This window comes from Melanostigma gelatinosum, assembly GCF_949748355.1.
Source record: "Melanostigma gelatinosum genome assembly, chromosome: 2".
Lineage (NCBI taxonomy): Eukaryota > Metazoa > Chordata > Actinopteri > Perciformes > Zoarcidae > Melanostigma > Melanostigma gelatinosum.
The window spans coordinates 23,828,424-23,854,562 of NC_136635.1; the positions used below are offsets into that span (position 1 = coordinate 23,828,424).

At 41.2% G+C, this 26,139-nt stretch overlaps 1 protein-coding gene across 1 annotated transcript in view; it reads left to right on the forward strand.

Moving 5' to 3' along the window:
• Positions 1-1,820: 1,820 nt before the first annotated feature.
• Positions 1,821-26,139, forward strand: part of unc13c (unc-13 homolog C (C. elegans)) — a gene marked incomplete at its 5' end in the record, with an annotated part of 82,963 nt that continues 58,644 nt past the window's right edge. The window contains 8 exons of the mRNA XM_079287627.1: positions 1,821-3,945; positions 4,912-5,985; positions 13,479-13,501; positions 14,171-14,217; positions 15,366-15,444; positions 18,195-18,266; positions 22,884-23,103; positions 24,026-24,253. Of these exons, the coding sequence (XP_079143753.1) occupies positions 1,821-3,945; positions 4,912-5,985; positions 13,479-13,501; positions 14,171-14,217; positions 15,366-15,444; positions 18,195-18,266; positions 22,884-23,103; positions 24,026-24,253 (3,868 nt within the window). The remainder of the gene's footprint in view (positions 3,946-4,911; positions 5,986-13,478; positions 13,502-14,170; positions 14,218-15,365; positions 15,445-18,194; positions 18,267-22,883; positions 23,104-24,025; positions 24,254-26,139) is intronic.

A 26,139-nucleotide genomic window follows, 5' to 3' on the forward strand; every position in this document is an offset into this window, starting at 1 on the left:
TTACGCCACTCTCCAAGAGAGCTGAGTCATGAACTTCCTCATACCATGAAATATACTGTAGTCCTTCTTTACCCCTTCTTTTTGTAATGACAAAGATTGATGCTGCTTTTTTCTTAGTTATACAACTCGAGACCATACTGACCTGTGAATATACCAGGACCGTTCAGGGATAACACTTTCTAGGAGTCATTCATTTACAATTGAATAACCGCTGACTTTAGGTTAAAGAACCTTAATAACGTCACTTAGGGAACTCACCCATTATGTTTGGTACAATTGCACAAGACCTGTCAGAATTACATACTGTGAAGTTGACAAATAGTGAAGGCCCTTGATTCATTTCATCCTCAATTAATCTGACAGAAACACATACTGGCAACCTAGCCTTAAGCTCTATTTGCTACCGCCTGGTCCTTCCCTAGAGTCCAGCATTAAAAGGTAACTGTGATTCTGTTTCACAGCTCATTTGAAGTGATCATGTATCTGTGGTCATGAGACTGTAGACACATTCGGCTCTGTATCCCTGAACTAATGTGGAGCAGCTGTCAGATTCTCTACACAACAAACATCTCTCTTTCGACTCAGTTGGCCAGTTCCACTCTATATAAACCACACACCTCTCAGAGCAACTGCAAGCTGTTATGCTATGCAGCATGATTCAAGAAGTCTCACTTCTCATTGAGACTAAGATCGCCATTTTGTCCTCTTCGTACCTATATAGTCTGATGCACATTTACATTATGACACCTGAATGGTTCAGCACCTGAACCATTACAATTTAATGACAAGTTAATGACACCAATAGGTCATGCACTCTATCATTTTAATGAAAACATTTTAATGAAAACATCCTTATCGTTATGTCAATATAAGGAAAATAGCTAACAAACACATTTTTTACATGATTTGATTATGATTTTAGAATATTGATGTGTTAAATGAAAACAAGAAACAAAAATGTATGAATATCAACGTGTCCAGGTTCTTTGATCATGCTAGATATTAATTTATGATGAACACATCAGAATCACAATCAGAATCACAACCGTTTATTGCTACATTCTGACTAGCGTAATGTAGCACTGAAGCAATTAGAAGTATTGACTCTCCTGCTGTGGAAGCTGGATACCACCGTGTAGCCTGTGTCTATTGACCTTGACTGACACATACAGTGTATACATTCATGCATTTGCACACAGTCATGTACACATGCAATTGATTACCCCACCAACCCCTTCTCCCAACCACATGCAAGCTCATCCACCCAATGTCTTCATTGTCTCTCTTTGCTTCTCTCTCTGTCAGCACCTCTGGAATACAGTGATATCCAAGTAGGGAGGGTGACTAGGATGCTTTGTGAGATTTGCTTTAAAGACATGCACCCAACATACATTTGTGAAAAAAATGTTTGAATGTTCTGCATCTTAACCATCCTTGTATAATAGGTTTGGAGATTGCTTAATGAGTAACTTTTTACATTATGCATGTTAAAGATGAAACAGATTTTCCACTTTCTCTGTAATTACAAAGTAATAACTCAGGTTATTCCTGCTTGTTTTTAAGTGTGAACTGAGAATCTGCAGCCAAATCGTAAATATCTGTTGCTTTTTTTTGTCTTTCAGAGAGATGTTCTTTTTCGGGAGGAAGGCCACTGGATTTAAAAGTAGTAGTGAGTCTCTACTTGGACTGTGGTGTTAGTGATTTTGACCTGGGATCCGACTGTCAAGCACTGGCTCATTGTGCTTGGCCCCCTACCGCTGTATTCTCAGCCAACTTCTCCTGTCACTCGATGATAAAAACTGTCCACAGGATTGCCATCCATGGTTTCTGCCCCAATAAATACTATATCATCCTACAATAAAAAGATTTGTAAAGGAATGTTTACAAAGAAATTGGCAAACTCAATAAAGAAGAAAGAGAGAAGCGAAAATAAAGAGCCCAAATTGACCACTGATTTGCAAGTACCCAATCCAAATCTCTCAACCACATTGAAGACTACAGTTAAAAAGATTTCCAAATGCTCTTCGGCACGTAACATATCGCTTGAAGAAGACGACGGAAAGTACAACTGCTCATCCCTGTCACCCACTTTCAGTTATCGTGTAGCTATAGCGAATGGACTGCCGAAAAACTGTCTTTCTTTGAATAATAATGAAAGTATCATTTCTGAGATTCTTTCAATTGATAGTAGTTACTCTAACTCCTTGAGTGAGACAAAACTTATCAAGAGATTGGATGAGCATAAATCACACACTATGCCAGTAAGACGAAACAGGAAGAGCCTCATCAGTTTGGCTCCCTCTGATGGCAGCTCTGAGGGCGAGCGAGTGGAACGCTCCAGTCTACACACACTTAGGCTGGGTGCTCTACGCAAGTTAAGAAAATGGAAAAAGAGTCAGGAATGTGTCTCCTCAGACTCCGAGGTGAGCAATTGGAGGAAAACCTTGGGCATCCGGAGCAAGTCCTTGGACCGCGCTGGACGGCAGCAAAAGAGCTCAACCCTGGAGCCTGGCTCCTCCTCCACAGGTTGCATCAGTCAGACCCAGGATGTCATGGAGATGATCTTTAAGGAGCTTCAGGGGATCAGCCAGATAGAGACAGAACTGTCTGAGCTACGTGGCCATGTAAATGCCCTGAAAAGCTCCATTGATGAGATCTCCAGCAGTGTGGAAGTAGTTCAGAGTGAGATTGAGCAGCTTCGCACAGGATTTGTCCAGTCTAGAAGGGAAACACGAGATATTCATGACTACATAAAACAAATTAGCCACCAGGCCAACAATTCAACCTTGAGGTTCCTTAATGTTCCTGAAGAAAGGTCAGAAAAAACAGAGAGTCTAATTTATAAGATACTAAAAGACAAAATGGGTTTCATTGATGCCCTTAAAACAATTAAAATTGAGCTTGCTCATAGGTTAGGGCAACAAAGAGAATGTTCGAATGCAAAACCCCGTCCTATTATTGTTATTTTTGCAACAACTCAAGAGAGGGATATAGTCTTGAAAAAGTGCTATAAACTTAAAGGAACAGGCATTACAGTCTCCACTGATAGCTTAACTCATGATGGAAAGGAGAGAAAAGACAAAACAATGTCTTCCTCACAAACTTATGAAAGCATGGATATGAAGGCCTCAGGAAAGGATAAAGTGGTGGAGAGCGATGATTGGGACTCAATGGACAGTGATAAAGAATTAGATGAATTAAGCCGAAATAAATATGCAATGGTGATTTCAAAGCCCGTTCACAAGAGCAAATCAGAGAAGAGGCGATCCCATGACCATAGCCGGTCAGGAGAGGAAGCAGGCTACTCAGGCGCTGTTCACTATGCTGATGACTCTTACTATGACCCAGACAAGCAAGTAAAGGCGTACTACTCGGATTTGACCCCTGGTTGGCTTTCTCAGAGTGACTATTCCACCCCTAAACTCAGCCGCTCTGAGTCTGACTGCTCAAAACTTTGCCAGTCATACTCAGAAGACTTTTCAGAGAGTCAATACTTTACACGGGCTAATGGCTGCTCCATGCTGTCCTCCTCAGATCAGGAACTGTGGCAGAGAAAACAAGAAGACATGGCTTCCTCCTGGTATGCTAGCGACAGTCACCAACTCAGCCATGAGAATCAAGCATATGAACACAATGAGGTTGAGACTACGGAAACTATTGACAGTGGGGTGAGCAATGGACTGGTCTGCATGTCTGGGGACAGAAGCCACTACAGTGGCTCCCAGCTTTCTCTGCAGGGTGACTTATCACCCTGGAAAGACTGGCATCATCTAGAGCAGGGTGCTGATTCTGGCTTGGAAGCCTCAATAGAGGTTAGCAGTCCCTTTGACCCATCAACCATCCCTGGTTTTCCAGAAAACATCACTAAATGTCAGGAGGTTGATTTACAATTTGAGGGAGATGAAGAATTCATGATGCTTGACAGAGAATCTTCCCTACCACCTATAACCACCCACATTATTACTCCCGTCACAGAGCGCGAGTCTGTCATCAAGACATCTGCCCGGCAGTCTAAGGAGGGAAATAAGATGGTCACAAAAGAAAACACAAAAACATCATCTAAAGATACACCTAAAGCTGCTGCTAAAATTACACATAAACAGACAAAATTGACATCTAAAGAAGAAGCAAACATCAAAATATTGCCAAAAGAAAGCTTGAAGGTATCTGCTAAGGTTTCATCCCAAGTGACCTCTAAAGCAGCTCCTAAAGAGTCACCTAAGGAGATTCAGAAATCAGCAGCTAAAGAATCATTTCAATCCCTTCCTAAAAACAGCCCTAAAGTCACACCTAAAGATACCACAAAGCCCAGTGTTAAAAAAGTATGTAAAGTGACATCGAAGATAACTTCTAGTGAAGCTGCTAAAGTGACATCTAAGATAACTTCCAGTGAAGCTGCTAAAGTGACATCTCAGATAACTTCGAGTGAGGCTGCTAAAGTGACACCTAAAGTGACCCCAAAAGATAGCCCAACAATGACTCTAAAACAAAGTCCTAAAGAGTCACCTAAAGAGAACCCTAAAATTACCCCAATTGAGAGCCCTGTGTCAACCCCTAAAGAGTCCCCCAAAGAGTCCCCAAAAGAGTCCCCTAAAGAATCCCCTAAAGAATCCCCTAAAGAGTCTCCCAAAGTCATTGCCAAAGATCCCCCACAAATTCCATCTAACGAAGGTCTGAAAGTTGTTCCTAAAGAGGTTATCAAAGAAGCTGTAAAACTACCCCCAAAAGAGGTATTGAAAGAGATGCCGAAGGTAGCATCTAAGGAGACTGGTAAAGTACCCACTCAAGAAGTTTCTAAGATTCCACCTAAAGAAGTCCCGAAGGTAGCCCCTAAAGAGAGTCCTAAGGTGTCCCCCAGAGAGACCCCTAAAGCCATACCAATTGAAGCCCCTAAAGTTGGAAATAAAGTAGCTTCTAAAGATGCCCCAAAGGAAACCCCCAAAGTCATTGCTAAAGATAAATTCCCTGAACTGGATGTCAATCATAGCTTCCACCAGAACCAGAATAAGTCTACAACTATGTACCGCAGTCAGAGTGAGATTCGAACAGAGAAGGTTGAGGAGGTTCCCAAGTCTTGGAGCAGTAGGCTCAGCATAGATCTCACTGAGAAGTCCTTTGGTTTTGGCTTTGGCTCTACACTGCAAAGGGCTAAGTCAGCTTTGGAGGTTGTTTGGAAGTCTGGCCCTCAAACTCCTACCACTGCTCCTCCTGAGGAGACCACCAATTCATCATTTATGGGGCGTTTCCGCACGCTGTCCACCTCTGGTGTAAATAGCTCTAGTACTACAATAGACTCTGATGCCAACACAGAGTCTGTCTTCAACAAGGCAGAGGAAGATAAAGCAGGTGCAGAGGCAGAAGCTAGGGAACAACCAGTGGACAATGAGACCCACTATGTTGAAGTGATGGAGCAGGTATTAGCTAACTTAGAGAACAGAACTAATGCTAGTGAGACAGAGGAGACAGATGAGGCTGCACAGGAGTGTGAGACTTCTCAAGACTATGATGTGTCTGATGACTTTGAGGCCTCCCAAGACAGTGATGCCTTTCAGGATTTTGAGACCTTTCAAGATTTGGAAGCGACAGGAGACCATGAGACAAGTAAAGAGGCATGTGTTCTGGAATACGATTGCAATTTGGATGAAGAGTACAATGAAGAATATGAAACCCAACTCACTGAGGACACCGCTGAATTTGACGCAATGGTGGAGTATGTAGATGTAGAAGAACCAGATGACAATGATGTGACAGAGGAGATGGAAGAGGGTGATGAGGAGTTAGAGGAGGTAGAGGAGATCATAGAGGATGCCGCTGAGGGATCTGAAAAAGTAAAGCAAAAGCAGGAGGATGAAAACAAAAATGTTCCAGAGGAGAAGCCTACAGAGGCCCCACCCAAGAAACATGTGAGACCCACATTCAAGGAGGCAGCACTGAGGGCCTACAGGAAACAGATGGCTGAACTGGAGCAGCAGATCCTGGCAGGGGGTATGACTCTTTACTCATTTTTGTTAGACTTTTTTTGTACTGTTGGACAAGGCTTTACATTGGCAATACATGGGTACAACCATAATGGTAACTGTAAGTAGTAGTCAAAACCAAGCACCTTGGGCTTAAACAACTTCATCAGAGGACTTGTGTTACAGCATATTTACTACAAATTGTGAATACATAACAGTACTTTAAAAATAGCTTTGACTGTTTTGAAAACTCTTGGTTTTGTTAGTGCACTGTTTGTGCATTCAAGTTTGCTCTCTGAGACTTGTCAGAAAAGACAAACGGCGAGCAATCATGGACATAAGGGAAAAGGCAACTGGTATTTACAATGCTGTGTATTTCACTAAGCAGATACAGCAATTAACTCTTATGTCTCAGATGTTGGAACATAGTTGACATTATTTTGTGTTTCTCTGAATTGAATTCATACCACACTGAAATAAAATTACCAAAGGCTGCTTATGAGGAGGAAAAATAAATCCTTAAACTTATAGTACCATTTGGAAATTGGTGGGAAGTCATGTAGAGTCCACAATTTTTCGTGAATGAGCTAAAAGTTAAATGAGCTTAAAGAGTTAAGTGTTATTTTGATAGTTAAATGTTATTGTTTATTGTTGAATGTTATGCACCTTCCACCACGACAAATTCCTTGCAGGTGAAAACTTGCTTAGCAATAAACGGTTCTGATTCTGATTCTGATTTTGATAAAACATACAAATGCATTGGTATCCTTGCAAATCCTTAACATCCAGTGTGTCCTCTGGGTTGTTAGTGGAAGTGGAATCATAGTGAATAACATTCATTGATGAGGTGGAGACAAGCCGTAGATTTGGATTTATGGGAACCTCAGACTTTGGTCAATCTGAAGGATGTCTCTTTGAATTGGTAATTTATTTTCGTTGACAAACTGAAGAGGACACTCTCTTTGGATGGCAGTATTACAGGTGGCATTGACTTTGTATTTGTATTCCCATGGCACAACACTACATTCTCTCATAGCAGATTGTGACTATTGACAAGTGATGAGACTGTCAAATGTGTTTTCTGTAGGTTTATCATTTAGCATCAACAAAATATTTTACAATCTACACTAGGGTGGGCTCCAAAACTACCATCAATTCTTCACAATGAATAAAAACATGACAATTTTCTTTACGTCCTTACGTTGGCACTGGCAGACAGTTAAAGCAAGTGTGAAGTCTTTACATATTGACTTATCACAGAGAACGTTCTGTTTGTCACTGATGTTTTTTGCACTATGGTGTTTTAAATAAGATACATTTATTCTCTACATTTACTAGAATATTATGCCTTATGCTCTCATTCGTCTTTTTGTATAATTCTTTTGGCTCTCTGGAGTAGTAGCTTTGAATCAAAATGCGGTAAAGCTGATGGCTTATGTAAAAAGGATGCAATTTAAAATCAATGTTGGTATATAAATGGTTAAGGTTTACACATTGAAAGAAAAGGAGTTTTTCAATAGGAATGAAAAAAAGAGACCAGGGAATTTCCACTCTTACTTAAAATGAAAAAGCTCTTGACCTACATATGTAGCTGCAGCTGTGGTACCCATAGTGAGGTAGGTACTGTTCAGGGAATACAGGCTACACCTGAAGACTGTGTGACAGATGTGTGCATAAACCCTTTTAGTGGCCACATTCACCAAACATGCTGCACATAATGTTGTTTACTGAAAATCTTGTTTTAGGAGAGATTCCTTCGCTGCCATATGGTTGTATGCGACCATTCCTACCTAACTTTTTAAGACCAACAAACTGCAACTCATAAAAGGCACAGTACACAGTACAACTGCATTATAATCAAAAGTATTACCATATGGTTATACATACCATGACTCTCATTGAAATGATTCAATTCAATTCACTTTATTCCAATGTCTGTAAACCCATCCATGTGAACATGGTCAGAATATAGGCAATTATTTGAACTGATATTATTTAAATTATGTCTCAATTGATACATTTATGAGGCCAATACCAGTATTGATGTTTGCTAGTCAAACTAAATATTTTTTTAACCTCACACCTCAACATAAACGATCATGATAATTAAAGAACTGTGATCACTACACACGCTACTCGGTGGAACGTTTTACTGTTGAAAAACAAACTTGTCAGTGTTCTCTGGTGGATAGTTTATGTAATGGCGACATAAATCTAAATCACCTCAAACATGTGTTTGGGATTTCTTTACTGCAAATCTTGCTATTTATTGACTGATTGTCCATTTTCTATTCTTATACGTTGCTTTTGCTGGACTACCAGACGAGAAGAGTTAGGAGTCGATCCGACAGTCTGTCTCATTAAGTGATTGACTCACTTCTCATTGTTGACTCGTGCATGTGTGAGGTGAGGCATGTTGTAGACTCCGGGCATATGACTCCAAATTAAAATGTGTGACCAATTGTCCTTCCTGTCCGATGGCTATTGGCTCTTTTCTTTATCTCTCTATTAGTTTGTTGTCTATAGCATTCTATAGTCACTCTTTATTGCTGTTTAGTGTTTCCCGGTTCTATGAACAGTCACATATGAGTCCAGATGTCATAGCTGTTGTCAGTTTTCACTCTTTTCAAGGTTTATACCTACGTTGATGATAAAGGTCATTGCAATTAATAGAGTTAGCCATTTATGGGCATTTTTATGCACGTTATTTAGGTAATATCAAAGCTTAAAATCCTGCAAATATCTAACAATATGTCTAAAAATGTTTTAGACTTGAGGTGCTTTATAGTTAGCCAATAAGTAGTCTATGCTCTAAATAAAATATTGTAAAGTTTGTTTAAAAAATGGGTACACCAAAGTCCAGCTATATTTTATGTTTGACACATAATTTAGCCTATGCTACCTGACATAGAAGCAAGTTAAGCAATCCTTGACTGTAGACATGCACACTACATACTCCCCCCTGATCAGCTTCATGCCTTCATCTCGTGTAGCCGATGTGTGCACATGCTCATGCTCTGAAGCGTGCGCGCTGGTCTGTATAGGAACTGTGAAGGGAGTCTCAGCTGTACTGCCACTTTTGCGAGGCCTGTCTTTAACCGGCTACAGCAGCGTCTGTATTCAGATGCTAATTCACACTCCCAAGGGCATTCTGTAACCAGGTCAGCCTTGCTTGGAGTATTTATAGAGGTCTGCATGCTAGTGAAGTTTGCTGCTTGCTCCTGGGGAGTAAAGGAGGTAGACCCTCTTTATGTGTAGTGCACCATTTCTAGAGAAAGTGTGGACATGAAAAATGTTTGCTGTCTGTTGTTGTATGTTGATACCATCCAATTCAAAGCACTGCCTGATTCAAAATCGCTGTTGTTTTGACTGCTGTAAACGGAGAGAGCGTCCTCTCCATAGTTTACTCTCTCAACTTGGAGGAAGTGTCTATAGATTGCAATACATTACCTCTCGCTTTCATTGCTTTCATAATAACTCAGAACTTGGATGAAGTCAATAGGTTTGCCTTTGCGTGTACAAATTAGATCTCAGTTTCCAAAGCAAAAGTGCATCTTTGATTAGATAAGGGTCGATAACCCGTTTTACCCAAACACTTTATTCCTGGTTCATGCCTACAAGGATTCTATTTTTGCGCTGAAATTGAACAAAATAAACCCTCTGACATCAGACTGACACAAACAAGGTTTGGATATGTGATAATGTCAGATGGAGGGCTACAACCTCTCAATACACACATTTCCCCTTTGTCCCTCTCTTTTTTATCACAAATCCTGTAACACAGTGATTATTAATGACAGCTTTAAAAAGGTGTAATATGTGGTTCAATTAAATATCTTTGTATTACCTCCATCTGTATATTTCCTTGCACACCAACTTGAAGAACCTTTACGTTGTAAAACACAAAGTATCCTGGTTTTGCTGTCATGTCGCCAAAGCAGGTATCAAGCTGAACAAATGGTCCTAACGACCGCTATATGATAAAAGAGATGCAAGCAATACACGATTGTGTAACTATAAAGACAACAAATACATGTATGCAATGAATGTTATGAAAATCGAGCATAAATAAATGATAAATAAATAAACAAATTAATAAATATATGAATAATAAATTGTTTCCTGGAGCTCAGGGAACTCACAAGCTCATCACATTCATCAATATTTTGAACCGTAATACGTATTACTATTTAACAATGTTCATGTTGAATCACATTAGAAATAAATAATTGTTGCAGTCTTTTCTGAGAGTTGGGTCGGGGTTCTTGCGGAGAGACATTTTTCATCTTGTTTGTGCTCAACGTTAGTCTGGGTGCGTTTGTGGCGGCTGATGAGCGATTCGAAGGCACCCTCGATTGAGCTGGGCTGACGAATGAAGTACTGTAACGTTAATACTGTTGAGTAAAAAACGTTTTTCACGGTAACGTTATGTGTCTTGAAAAAAGAAAAGAACATGTGTTCATCCCGTTAATGATGGCTCTGTTACAAGGTAAAATGATCAAGCTAAAATGTTATTCATAACACGTGTGCTCTTTCTGCAATGGCATTCCACAATGAATAACTACAGAGTTATTTATTTAGTTTGGGGGGATAAAGTTGCACCAGCCCAGACGTACATTTTGTCAAGTGCACTTGGTAGCATTCGGTAATGCCGTTTGTTATGTTATATCATTCGTCATTTAAACTTTACCGTGTTAACTTTTACCTGGATGTTTTTTTATTTATTTGTTATTTTTAGATTTGTTGATAGTTTAACATCATTGCTTCCATGATTGAAACCGTTTATCACCTTTCTTTTAAAAAGGTCAGCATTTTACCTTTAATTAACTTCACATATTAAGTTACAGGACTTGGTTTCCTCCAGTGAGATTTTAAACTCGGTGTAAGAGTTGACACCAGCATGCAGTTCTGCTCTGGTGAGCTTTTGTACTTATTCTTTTTTCAGGATGTGTTCACTGTAAGGCCCACAGCCTATACTCGGTGCTGGGATTTTGCTGGCAGTCTGATCCAATGAGCCCGACCACAAACTGGTGGTCATGTCAGCCTTGACCTCATGGTCCCTCTCAATTCTCCTGCTCCAGTGATTCCACTTATACACAAACCTTCTCCTCTCTGCTGGTCCGTAGCGTACACTTTGTGCAGGATTGGCTAAACTTCTGCTAGCCCTACAAATTATACCAAGCTTTAGATTTTATTACAGTTTGTGTATAATAGTTGAAGCCAATACTCTAATAGCAATATCTGATGTGGGCAGCATGGAATAAAAACGCTGTCCAACTCTTCTCCAACACACAGTACAAAGGTGATGCGACGCTGATGAAGGCAAGATCATTGTATATTGGGGAAAAGTTGTGAGATTTGTTTAATTTTGATTGACTTGTACTGAAAGCCTGAACTGCACCTCAGTTTACTGGATTTGTGCACTCGGAAGTAAAAAATGGAAATATTAATATGGCCATAAGATGTTATCTCATAAATAATGTTAAATCTATTTTATACTCACTACCATTATCTTTATTTTCTCTGTTTTCATGAGCTCCTTGGAAATATCGGCATGCGGCCGCTCACACGCTCAGTGTTGGACTTTGACATAGTTCTGTTAATGTGCTGAACGCAGCAAAACATCCTTACAAACGAGACTTATGGAAATCAGTCATCACAAATTTGAGGTTTCTTGATTTAACATACATTTTTCGACTGTCATAAAGGACAATCTTCTCCCGCTGTGTGTGTGTATATAAACACACACACCATTATGTGTGTGTATCTCTATAAATTCAATTCAATTCAATTCAGTTTATTTTTGTATAGCCCAAAATCACAAATTACAAATTTGCCTCAGAGGGCTTTACAATATGTACACATTTGACATCCTCTTGTCCCGGGACCCTCACATCGGAACAGGACAAACTCCCCAAAAACCCCTTTAACGGGGAGGAAAGAGGAAGAAGACATGTTCCTGTGTGTGTTGGTGCAGGGGAAGGTCCTTGTTTTACTATCAGCCATGTGAAGACTTTTCTGCTCTGGCAAACTCTGATCTATGAACGCAGTAACCACGTGTGTCGGCACTGAAATGCAGGATTTACTGCTGCTTTTGATACCTCACACGCGCACACACACACACACGCACACACACACACACACACACACACACACACACACACACACACACACACACACACACACACACACACACACACACACACACACACACACACACACAGAGGGTTTCCTACCAGTCAATTACATTTGTGTTTGACAGATTTAAAGTACCCGTGAAATGAGGTTAATATCAGCAGCCTATAGCCTATCTTTGTGGTCCGGCTTAGTGCAGCTGCAGACTTGCGGGTGCAGGAGATGGCTCTATCTCATCTGCCGTGCTGAGAGTAGCTTAGCTGATCGCTGTCCATGGTACCTACTTGCGGCTTAGCTCCTCTTTGTGTGCTGTGTGTCTGCGTTCGTGCAGCTTTTGATTTCACCTCGCCCAGTACTATTACTGTCACAGTTGTACCAACATTTTTCAACCTTTTCAAGAATTTATACGACCTCAGCCTAAAATATTAGTTTGTATAAATTCAAAACTCTAATGTTAACTTGAATCCTTTTTAAATGTTTTCAAACCATCAGTGCCTCCTTGAGTACCATCGTCACAAACAGATATGCACTTGTGCAGAGATACGCACTGGAACACTAATGGTACTAGAGCACTCTGGGTAATAGCATCCACCAAATACTCTATTGTTTTTTTGTTGGTCAACAATTAATATCTTCATGATGTGATTTTTTTTGAACAAGTGTCAACTTTCAACTCAACGGATCAAACTAAATCGAAAAGATACTGGCAAAATGAAAGAAAGAGATGCACATTGCCTTTTGCTGTGTTAGTGATGCAGAAACTGCGCATCAACATCAAACTGTGTGTCACGTTGTTTTAATCAGAGCAGCAATTTGATCTTTCTCTTGTGAACAGCTGTTTTCTGTTTGTAGCACATTAGATCATGATTATGCTGCCATTTATCACCCATGGATCAATAGCGCAGTAATTACACCTCTGCAGTCGTGCTTATTTAAACGGCTTGCCCTCTCGCAGTTCGTCTCTAAAATGGCAATGTGATACCAACCGCTTACGCTTGCCTAATGTCCCATGTCTCCATAGCTGGGATTGTTATTAACTCATGTGACGCCATTGATCAAAGGCATACTTTTTTATTAATTTATGCTGTATTGATTTAGAATAATCTATATCCAAAGAATTATATTCATATTTCAACCTTTAGCTGAGAGGCCTTCTGTTCAGCTTTTTTCGACTGCTTTTACTAAACATGGTATTCTTCTATTCATACACATTTTCCTTCAGGCACGTGTTGACTCTGTCTCCATTTCTGCATAACGTGTTCGGCAAAACAGAATTGTTTCATCAGGCGGCCAGCAATAGATTACTGTGTCCTAACTAAGTGTGTGTATTTTCCAGTGAGCTGCTCTTTCCTAACACGCCACCCTACTCTCACTTTCTCCTTTCAGACACCAGTGCTTTGGACACACAGGTTTTAAGTCATTGTTTATCATCAACCACGTGGACACTTGTGATTCCCTAGCATGTGCATGTGTTTGTGTACATGTTCGTACGTTTCTCTTTTGTGTTTTGTGGTATATGGTGTGATGGTACGTGGATTTTGCATCTCACTTGAATTTTATTTGAAAAGACTCCATATAGTGTATCTGTCAGAGGGTGTTTGTTTGTCTGTCGATACGTTGAAGTGATATCTGTAGGTATGCAGCATGGGCCCTTGAGCCATGTTGTTGTCACTTTGTGCTGGTTATCCTTTTATTCCCTTTCAGAAAATGATTTGTGTTTTAAACTGGACATTTTTGTCAGTGAATGGGGAGCGTTACACAATAGGCAAATCTGGCCTCAAGCACCAAGAGAGGCAAAACTCTCAGTCTTGAGCCCACAAATTACATTGACGTGGAACGATTTGGTCTTCTTGTGCCTGCGGTGTCTTCCCTCCCTTCTCCCTGTTATGTACTCCTCTCCTATCATTTATCTTGTCCCGAATTGACCTCCAAATGTACTGTAGATTCCCAAGTACATTTTATCATACAGTATATTCCTTTTGTTTTAATGTTGCTGCTGTTTGCTTTGTGTTTAGCTGTGTGCACTTACCGGTACTTTGTATTTCTTGTTTTACATTGTGTGTTTCTTCTCTCTGCAGCCTCACAGCATTTTGGACCCCAAACTGCTCGGCTTGCAGTCTGGAGGGTGAGTGGTGGCTCACTTCCTGATCTGAGCGGTTCACGAGTACATACATCTTAGCTGCTGTGCTGTTCTGTACTGAGGCCCATATGGCGGAAATGTTGCAGACATGCTGATTTTCTGGCATTCAACCCTAATTAAGGTGGTATGCTCCCTGTGTTGTGATGTACCACAGAGAGGAGATTAATACACAAGATGCATGATGCCTTCACAACATCTGTTCAGGAATTGATGCTCTTGGCTTCACATGTCTGATTGATTTCTTCTTCAGACATGTGTATAAACGATTAAGGTTCAGAGTCTATGTGAAAGATAGATGAAGCCAACTGTTGTCGTATTATGTCAAAAGGGAAAATAGCTCATAATTACAATTCACCTCCGTTACCTCAGCTCATGCCATTCATTTACAGCCATCTGTAGCATACATTGTTAATAGAGTAAAGAGGCAGCGAGAGCCAGGGACCCTAGGGTGAGGCAAGTTCCGGGGCAGGTCGTCAGACTGTGTATCTTTAGGGTCATACCACTGATGTCGCTGAGAGGGCTGACAGAAAAGCTTGAAGCTTTGTCTTTGTGGATGCATTGGGGGGTTGATGTCATGCTGAGGTCATTAGAGAGGCTTTGAGTGACAGTTGAGGTGATGCCACAGAGAGCCTCATGGGACAGGAAGCAAGACGGGTGGGAAAGCAGTGAGGGAGCCGCGGAGTGTGCACAAGAGAGTTGGAGGATGGAGAGACAGCAAGGTAACTGGTGCTGAAGTGCTGTCTGAGAAAAAAACTCATCTTGAAATTTCCATTTTTGGAGGTGTGGAGAAACGTAAACACATTTTCAGTATTCTTAAAATGTAATATACATACGTATCATAACAGGCATCACTGCAGCAATACCCAATACGCATTTCGATAACGTGGAAGAGGGAGTCTGGCAGAGAACAGCAGAGGGTGAGAGGGATTACATGGAGCTCCGGTGTTGGTGGTCGGCACCAGCGAATCAAGCGGAAGGGGGGGGAGACAGGTTATGTAGGAGGCATGATCCATGGCATTTTGCCGGCTGTGTAAATCAAGACCCCCCCCCCCCCCCCTTTCACTGCTGTAGTGTCTCCCCCAGCATGGCATTATTATGATATTAATACACTTTAAATCTGTCTGCTTCTCCAGGGCTGGCAGTATTCTTTATGGTATTGACAGCATGCCCGATTTACGCCGCAAGAGGACAGTGCCTCTTGTCCGAGACCTGGTGAGTCATCGGCCTCAACAAGGTTATGTGCGATTTATGTCAAAACTATCTGAGTGACCCCACATTACACCACACTGGTGGAATCCTGCTCTGTGTGAGTACGGACAGCTGCAGAAGACAATGATAACTTTACTCGGACAAGCCTAGGACTGATGTTAGCCGTGGTATTCTTTAAGCCGAAGTCTCTGGTTATTAAAACCCAACTCAATCTGGATTTGTGATTTAATTACAAGTTTGTTCCGTGTGTACACGATTTGGACGATTGCAAATACTTTCCTCGCTATGTAGTAAAAAAAAATAAATAAACAGCAAAAATCCCATTATCTCTAATTGTGATAGACAAAGCATGTCAATAAGAAGTTCACGGGTGATAAAAGCAACCACTTCAAACTCTGGCTATTTAGTGTAGAGCACTGCTTTGTGGGAGTGTTAATCTAACCTTAGCCGTAACTCTAAGGTTAGATTAATTAGCCTAGAGAGGGTGTTTAATACATTGCATCACAGTGCTGCTCCATCATGAGTTTTTATTGCAGCATAATGTGTCATAACATATCCCACAGAGAGGCCTGTTTCAGTGGAGTCCACTTTAGCACTGTGCCACATGGTTAGTCTTTCTGAGAGACAGCATGCTGTCGTGATGCCAACAGTATACATGTCTGTTTATAACTGTTTGTCCTTTATGTCAACACAGTGTGCGTCTGTCTTGTGTATGTTTGTTTATCATCTTCATGTATTTTAGTGCAAAAGGATGGAAGAAATGAGCAGCACTCTACAAATTAAGTTGATTTACAAAACAACCTGTGTAATACTTTAAGCATTCTACTCTTAAAGGATTTAGATTTTCTTGTGAAATAATATGATTCTGCAGCTTGATGTCATACACATAGATGCTGATGAATGTTTATATCACGGTGAAGAACATGAGTTGATGCTGTATTTGTCCATATCTCTCATGAAATTAATAACCAACAATGTCTTGGTAAGTATGGGTTGTCGTTTTTAAATTTTTTAATCTTTTTGGATTTTGCGTGTATATTTGCCATTCCTACATGGACCCATAACAGCTATGGGTGATATTTTTCAGTGAGTTGTCAGATTTCAGCCTCGCCAATGCTTGGCCATTTTTCTTCCTTTTTTTTTGTTGTTGCTCGGCAGGTTGCTCGATAAATTGCATTTAACTTGAAATGTTGACAACTCAACCCAAAAATATATCGGAGAGACTTCATTGACTTCTGATTTAACTGTGTGAGGCTTTTAAATCATGTAAAAGTGATACTGAGCAAGCCTTTTACACGTGGGATGAAGTCAGTAGTCAGCAAACGAATTGGTCCCCTTTCATGCCTCTCCTTTGTCAATGTCTCCCATTTGCTGTGCGATTGCTTCCGGGCAACAACAGCGTTTGATTGGAACGGACAGCAGGGTCCCCCCCATATCATGGCGGGATGCAAAAGCATAAACCAAAAATAAAAACGAGCGTTGTAAATGGATTCACAAAGCATTGAACGCTATATTGTAGATGAATAGATAACATCTGGACACAGGGTCTTATTATATTGCCCGTAGCAACCTCAACAGTGCTGGTGCATGTTGATAAACTTACATCAACACTCACGGTTCATGTAGCGGTCACGTTCCCGTCTACATTCTCCATGGCTTCCATGGATCTTTACCATAGCTGGGCTGTGCAGACAAGAGGGTCGTGGTAAAGACTGATCCAATATTGTCAGCTGTCCATTGTCTGCATTCTGTTACGTAACTTCCTCCAGTATGGGATACATGTTCATCGATCTCTGGTCACTCAAACTCAATGGATATTAACATAACAGCTAATTTACATGTGTGTATCTGTGTGCGTCTGTGTGTTACCTGTTTGTGTTTGTATGGGCGTGCGCTGTTTCATGTTTGAGTACGTTTGTGAATGCCTGAGCAGATGCGTGTGTTTTTTTGTTGTTGTGTTTTTTCTTTTTAAAGTGCGAGTGTGTGTGTGTGTGTGTGTGAGTCTGTGTTGTGCAGTACATCTGGCTTCACCCATACGTGAGTGTGTGTGTCTTGTGTTTCTCTGTTTGTGTCAAACTAATGTGCAGAGCAGACAGCAGAAAATATGATCAAAGCTTCATCCAACAGAGAACTGAAAATAAATGCCAAGCATGACTGCAGTTAAGTAACTTCCAGTGCATGAGTGGATAAAAAAAAAATCATGCAACGGCTGTTTGATGAATAGTTGAACCTTTCTAGAGCTCTGTGCCCTAACCAGCAGTCTTGCATGGCAGTTGAGACACCTATGCGTTCAGAATGGATAGTAAATACAATTCTTCTGCTGTTTGTGCTTTCAGCATTCATCCTCCCGCTCCTTGTCTAATTACATTTCTTTATTTCTTTCATTCTTTATTCCTGGCCTCCTGGAAAATCACAGGCTTTGGTAAGCGTACTATATATATATATATATACATACACTTTTGTGCAAGCTAAGAGCAAATGATGAATGCTTCATCTGCATCCATTACAGAAACTTAAGAGTCTTTTTTTCCATTTGATCTGTCGATTTACTGTGATTTAGACTATTTATCTCTCTTATTTATGTATCCCATATCTATTAAGGCTTTTCCTCCCTTTCACAAAATGCTATGCCCCATTCAGAAACTGTTCAACTCGATATAGAGTGCCACTGTGTGTAAACATTGAGATTCTGTATCAAACATGGGACCGAGGATTTATCCCTCATCATCATCTTTCCTTTCCTCTCCTCTTAGACCCTCACTGCTCGAAAGGCAGGCATCTCGTTCGCTCTGGTGAACCGGTCCACCCTGAATAATGAGGATCTGGTGAGTACTTACAATGACTGCATGGAACGTCATTGTCTGTTTATTGTGGAGTCTAATTGGGTAATGGAGGCTTCTGCGGGGACATGGGATGCTGGACCCGTGATCGCTCATTGTTCTTTAGGACGCTGTTTTGAGAGCAGGGAGCTCCGACAAACTGTCAAAGCTGCGCTGTTTGCTGCAGCCATGGTGCTTCAGGATCACGTTGCCAGAAACACCGGGTTCCGAAATTAGAAGAAGACCCAAATTAGGTTGATAGCATGAGTGGTTGAAGGATTTTTCTTCAGATGTACAGCATGCCGTCCTCTGTCTGTCCGCCTGCCACTGTCATATCTATAAGACATACTGCAGTTTATTAAAATCGTGTCTGCGGCCAGCTACTCGCTCTTTCTGCTGTGCTCCTTTATTATCCTCTTTATAATTTATACTATTCCTACGATTAATAATAAGAGCTGTGTATCAAGGAGCACAGAGCTATGCAGAAAAAGCAGAACGTCTCAGTCGATGGTGTGAGACACTTTTGTGTTGACCTACAAAGCTCTCTCTGCATTAATTGATTGCAATCCTTCCCTCCCAGAGGGAAGACAGCATTATAGGACGCAAACAGCAGGAGAAAGCAGTTCTTCAGCAAGACAAACAAGCAGACAATTTCACATCCACATGCCTAAGCCTACAAAATGACTCGATTTTAATGTGTTCTGCACGTCACACACAAATATTTCATCTTTTTAAACACGAGACCTGGCCCTCAATTTGATTTGTGCACACTGAGTTGTGTGTACACGTTCGTATCACTTGTCTATTTCACACACATCACTTGGTCCTCATGATTCACATGGCCCAGTTGTCCTACAGTGACATGGTCTTGATTGCGTACTAACATGGGTCTTATGAAAGGGATGACCGACTCATATCCCAGATGAGGGAGAAATGACGTGATAGATGCACTGTGTCAGTTGGTGTAGGACGGGAGCTCAGTCGTGGGCAGATTTCGGAGATTGCACCACAGTGGTAGTGTAAGGACTTGAACAGGGATAGATGTCCAATACTCTGATTCAGAGCGAACAAGGAAGAGTTAAATAATTGGTGGCCGAGGGGAGCTGAGTTCCGAGCAAAGCTGCAGATTGTGCGGTCTTGCTAAGTAGGACTAGCATATGTCAGAGTTTTATCTGCTGCATTAAGTCCAGGAGAGTGCTTTCCTGTGAGGACTGCGAAAGTACTCAGTAAACGACCATATGCTGTTTAAGAGTGGAGAGGAGTTAGGGGACGAGAGGAAGGGCGAGAAGAGGAGGGCAATAAGAAGAGGATGAGAGAGGATCAGAGCTCAGAGTGTCTTGTCATCACGACCCCCTGGCCCTTATTTGTCACTGATCAGGCAGCCATGTTGAACAATCCGCCCCAAACTCCCGGGAGAGATGTTTGAACCTATTTAGAGTGCATCCATCTGCGTCATGTTTCCCATGTATCTGCTTTTTAGAGCAGAAAGGAGCATTATGTGTGGGCCGGCTAACGGCCCGTGTGTCCGCTCAATGTTCTGTGCTTGATGTGATCCAAGCACCAGAGCCTTTTAACAGCGACTGTCAACATGAACTGAGGCTGCGCTTACCTGCTGAGACAAAGGCAGAGACTCACTCAGTTGTTCAAAGGAAGAAGGGAGCCACGATCTGACATGGGTCAAGGAGTATCTGGAAATGAGATGTGATGCGTTGCTTTAAGTCAGTTCAGATATCATCAGGCAAGTTGTTACGCGCAAACTATAACACATTGATTTAAAAAATGCGTGCGTCTGATTTCCACGCAAGTCATTTTTTACCTTGCCAGATGGAAAAGCATATTAGATTGAGTTTAAAATACTTGATGTTTGAATTGCAACATGTGTTTCTTGTTAGGGCTGAGATGGTACAGTAGTTAAAGCAAAAGGTTGGAGGTATAGAAGGCTGGAGGTGGACGGGAAGGATGGTGTTCTTGTCTGTCGTGTTGCTCTCAGGCAGAGGCTGCAGCTGTCAATCAATTCCAGTTGTGTTTTGCACAAAATCACCAGGGTCACATGAGACTCACACAAGCAGCACTCTTCCCACATCTGCTGCACAGTATGCGATGCAGCGTTAGGACTGAGAGTGAGCAGACAGAGAGAGAGGGAGGGGAATTTAAAGAGACAGATATCGACTTTTGTTGATGAAATAGATGAAAATGAATAGTAGGGGTGGGAATCACCAGAGATCCCGCGATACGATATTATCACGATACTGCGATATTCTGAGTATTGCGATAACATATGCATATATTGCGATGTATTACTTTTTTCAACTTCAAATTATGTCCCCAAAGGAAAACTGTGTCAACATGTTTGATCGAATAAGATAAAGTTTTCAGTCTGTTCATCTCACTTCAATCATTCTTATTGCAGCAGAATATGATTGTCAAGCAGACAGACTGACCAACAATGTCATAAATGTTGCATGAACCTGACAAACTGAACTGTTTGTATTATTACATAGTCCAACTGAACTAAATGCAAACGTGTGGACTCAGTAAATGAACTATAACTTGTATAAGTAGGATATAAGAGTTATATAACTCAGTGTAACTTGTGATGCGTGGACGTCGAGGGCAGAGAGACAGTTATGCGCTGCACTCTCCCCATGAGCCGGCTACTGTTGGCAGATTTAACCCCGTTGTGAGGCCAGATGTCTCTATCTTTGTTTTCACCAACTTATACCATATATATACTTTTATATAAGAAAAGATCGATACTTTGCGTCCGTGTATCGATACAATATCGCCACGCAAAATATCGCGATACTGTGCTGTATCGATTTTTTCCCCCACCCCTAATGAATAGTATACACTCATGCAATGGTCAAAGAAATGGCAAAAAGAAAGAAAAAATAGAGACTAAAAAGAAACAGGTCTCTAGATTTCCCACATTCATAGAGATTTTGGCTCACTCATCTCCTGCAGGCGGTGTCAGTATTTACAAGTTTAACAGGAGCTTGTGTGCAAGTTGTGGGTTCATCTCAGACATCCGCTTCATCTCACCGTTCTCAGATTAAAAGCAAAATCGCTCGGTCTCCCTGCTCTGTTTCATTAAAGGTCCTCTAGGACTCAGCAGCCTCTCTGTTGCATCAACGGAGGTTTGCAATGTCTGATGGCCTTGTTGTCCTGTCATCTGGTGTCATTTAATCATCCCTGCAAGTGTATGTGTGTGTGTATTTGTGTCTGTAAGTGTGTTCCAGTGCAGAGCTACTGTTCAGGTGTTAAAGCCCATTGTCAACACACAGGGGGCTGACAGCAGAGGGGGGGGGGAAGGGTTGAGGAGCGGAGCGCAGTAGAAGTGGAGAGCAAATACATCTTCTCCTCTTCCTCTGTCACTTTCTCTCTCGCTTGCTCTCTCTCTCTCTCTCAATCTGGATAATGCTCACTTTTAAAAACCTTATTTACAGCATCCATTGATTCTGCCTTCAAGAATTGGCAAGTCCCGTTTTCCAGCCCTTGTGGCTGGCAGGGCTGCTGCAGTAAAGCACTCAATTTGAGGAGGCTTCTGTTACACAGCAATCAGTCTAGACAGGCCTCGAGAAGACTTTAGTATTTGGTCTGGAGGAGCTTTATTCAGTAACCACTCAATGTGAACACAACCTGTGGGCTAAGGATGCTGTCGTCTGGGACCGGTCTACTTTCTGTTCCCAGAGTCAGAACTAAACATGGAGAAGCAGCGTTCAGTTTTTCTGCTCCTCATATCTGGAACAAAGTCCCAGAAAGCTGCAGGTCTGCTGAGACCCTCAGCTCATTGAAATCAAGATTGAAGACCTTTCTGTTTGCTGCTGCCTTTAATTGAACCACGTTCAATTAATATATTAATCAATTTCCTGCATTTCTGCATTTTACTACTGCATTTTATTTCTTGCACTGTTTTTTAATGTTTTAATGAATGTTCTTAATTTTTTTAAATCTCCTTTTCTTTTGCCTTATGTTTTGATGCTTTTAATGGTTTTATGTGAAGCACTTTGAATTACCTTGTTGTTGAAATGTGCTATACAAATAAACTTGCCTTGCCTTGCCTTACCTTGTTAATAAGCTGAATGAGATGTAAGGCTGATTTACTCTCATACAGCTGACCTCTCCGTTGGTGATAAGGTAATCAGAAAAGGATTAACAAAGCCTCCTACGTGTTATCTCTTGGAATAAAGTAATCTGTTGGATCGCTTTCTCTAACAACAAAAGTTGAAAAATGCTCCTGTAGTGATGAATGATAGCTGCTGTTTCGACAACTCACATACATATAACAAATACTACTGGGATGCAGAAGTGTATTGTAAATTTCATGCTATTAAGACTGCAGATCAATTTGAACTGAGCCGGCAAAAGCTGTCTGTTCAACTTTCTGCAATGCCATTAGTCTATATTGTGGTCCCTCAGCAGGTGCAAAAGTATTCTTCTTTTTTATTGCTGGTCTCAATATGTATTGGATGTTCCTGAAAATCTATTTAAGTAGAGTTGTTTTTATGAACTTTTGAAGTTATTACCAGTAATAAGCCATACCTCCTCTGTTTCTTGCAACCGCCTCTATTTTCCTTGTCTATCATTTATCACAATCTCTCAATGGCTTTTCTTTCTTTTCAGAAACAACATGTCTTCAAGAAGACTCTCCAGGCCTTGATCTACCCGATTTCATCCACAACACCCCACAACTTTGAGGTGTGGACGGCGACTGCGCCCACCTACTGCCATGAGTGCGAGGGGCTGCTGTGGGGCATCGCACGTCAGGGCATGCGCTGCTCAGAGTGCGGCGTTAAATGCCACGAGAAGTGCCAGGACCTGCTCAATGCAGATTGTTTACAAAGTAAGAAAGTAGATGCATCCCGTAATGCTTTGATGCACAGTTCACAAAGACTTTAAAGCCCATATAGGTGCATATAGTTTGTGTGTGAGATGGAGAGGGGGGGGGGGGGGGAGAATTTGGCAATGCATTAAAAAATAAGTTGCATTCATTCTTATTTTTTTACATGCTTCATGTTAATTTTCATGATCTGACAGTATTATCTTACTATTTACTTCCTTTTTAAAATCAGTTTACTCTCAGGTCATGGTTTGTCTGGAAATCTGTGCCCACGATGCTATAGTGTCACACTTCATCTCCCACATTTCTATAAATAGCAGCACGATTCTGTAAGTCCTACAGTATATGTGAACGCTGTTACGGGGGATTTGTGTAATACATATTACATATCCTCTTGCACTTGTTGCTACAAGTATCATGGTGAATTTAGGCTGCTCATTACAGCAGCCGATCAGCTTTTTCAATCAGGCACACCCCTGCTGTTACTGTGTAGTCACAGAGGAACAATGAATGAACCCCAAGGCAATCCTCACACACTCCAAGTGGATTAGCTACACTCAGGCCTTTATAAAACTCAATGTTTTATACCAGCATTACAATGTCTCATAGTTCAAAATGCTTTATCACATTTTCAATCTGCACTCATGAACACACTCTAGACACATAATCCTGTGATCAGATACGGGGAATGAACCGCTGTTTGTGTCTCTTTTATCGTACAGACACACATTCACATAAAGAAATACACACACACATTAACTCAACACGAAAGTGTGAATTTGTCATTGCCCCAACCTCCGAACACACTCACTCAAAGTCATAGTGGCACATATTAGACCAGTTTTTACACCAGGTTTTCTAACAATTCTTGGGTATTAAACATGCAGACTACTGAGCGGAAACACTAAACTTTGGCTTGTTTTAGGGGCAGTGGAGAAGAGCTCCAAGCACGGGGCGGAGGACAAGACCCAGAACATCATCATGGCTATGAAGGAGCGCATGAAGATAAGGGAGAAGAACACTCCTGAAGTGTTTGAGGTGATCCAGGAGATGTTCCATGTCTCCAAAGAAGACTTCACCAGCCACCTGAAGACAGCCAAGCAGGCTGTGCTGGATGGGACCTCCAAGTGGTCTGCCAAAATCAACATCACAGGTTAGCGTTGGTCCTGTAGTCTCATCAGAAAGTTCATCTTCAAACCATCTGCTACAATGTTGACGATGTATCTTAGCTTAGAAATGTCCTGAGCAACATCCTGATACTGCTGCAGGTGACCTTTGACCTTTGGTCCATGACATGTAACCCTTTGCTCAGTCCTCCGTTGCCACATCAACAAAACTGCCATTACGAGTCAGGCCCATCTGGAATGACAAACATTGTTATTAAAATGAGTATTTACTTGTCATTAACCTCAAGCTCTTGGTCATTAACCTCTGACCCTGAACCACAATCAAGCAATGCATATTTAATTGGAAATAGAAATGGAAATTGATCATGTATTTTGTGGAGAAGTAATTCGTTGATGATGCTGTGATGGTTGCTAATGCGTCACTGTTTAAACAGCTGATGATTTTTTTGGTTATCACATGGAGACTTTGAAACCAGGACACGAACGCGTAGACTCATCTGCTATCTACACAAGTACATATTTTAATAACACGTGCATTTTGAATAGGAGCTCAGTCCATGACATGCAGCTCTAATGAAAACAAGATGTAAGTTGAGCAGTGGGAGAGCTTATCAGATCGCAACAATGCTTGCCAAATGTTAAATGGTGGCACGGTAAATACAAAGCAGCTGAGAGGCAGTAATAAAGAGGCGATGGTGACTTATTATTAAGCTCACTAGCATGCTGATTTGTACGGTGTACTTTGGAAATGAACCCCCCAAAGCCCCCCAAAGCCTTGCAAGCTTTGATGCCAATCAAAATGTCATGTCCCTTACTGCAGTTTGACTGTACAGCACTTTCAGAGGGACATTTGTTTTGTGCTTGTACAGTATACATCTCTTTTGGTAGAAATTTGATAAAATAATGGTGAGTTGCATTATAGAACAGCTGTTCTCCTTTTTCTCACCTAACCTCTTGTCTTTGTTTACTCTCCCTCTTAGTAAAGGGGAGTAGATCTGAATCCCATATTTCAGTCTAATTTCTGGCACTATTTTCACACTCTGATTATATAACCTCTGTTGTCTGTCCCTGTTTCTGAGGACCATAAACCTAAAAAGAATAATCATCCTTGAGGATTACAAGGCTCTTCTTTTCATTCCACTACCTCATTTACATACATATGTACATGATTATCACTTAATCACTGGGTTTCACTTTATTCCTTGTCATAATTCTGGCAGAAAGAAGGTCAGGAAGTTAGCTTTGTAACCTCAACACCTGGACTCCAATCTATCTCTGTGGCAACTGTGCCAGGCCCAGCTCATTTATTGCTCACCTTGCATTTCTCACGGTGTCAATACACTGGAGAGACATAGAAACAGAGAAGCAGTGAGACAGATATAGAGTGAGATGGAAAGGCTAGGAATAGCAAGGAAGAGGACTCGAAGAGAGGAAGAGAAGAAGAAAGAAGAGAGAGAAAGAGAGAGAGAGCGAGAAATAGGATTGAGAGCGACATTAAGAAGACCCAGAGTTGCCTTAATCAATTTCTCACAGGCTTATTGAACTTCCAGTTTTAAAATACAGTTATTGAGTTGTTGTTTACGTCTCATTCGTTGGCTAAATACAGACTGACATTGACTCTGCAGCACTCTCACAGTGACCATGAGATATTCTGTTTCTGGCTAATGTGCACATTACAAGGTTTGGCAGTGAACGTGAACCTTGATCATATGTACGATGTTATGCTAATTAGAGCATCTCTGCTAATCACCAAATATGCTACTGTACCTGCCAATGCCCTGATCACATCATTATCAAACAAACGTGCAACAAGGAGTATGAGTATATTACATAATACTATTTTCCTACTTAAATTCTCTTTGAACAATTACTTCACTGTTTAATGAAAGCCTTGCTCAAACTCACCGCAACA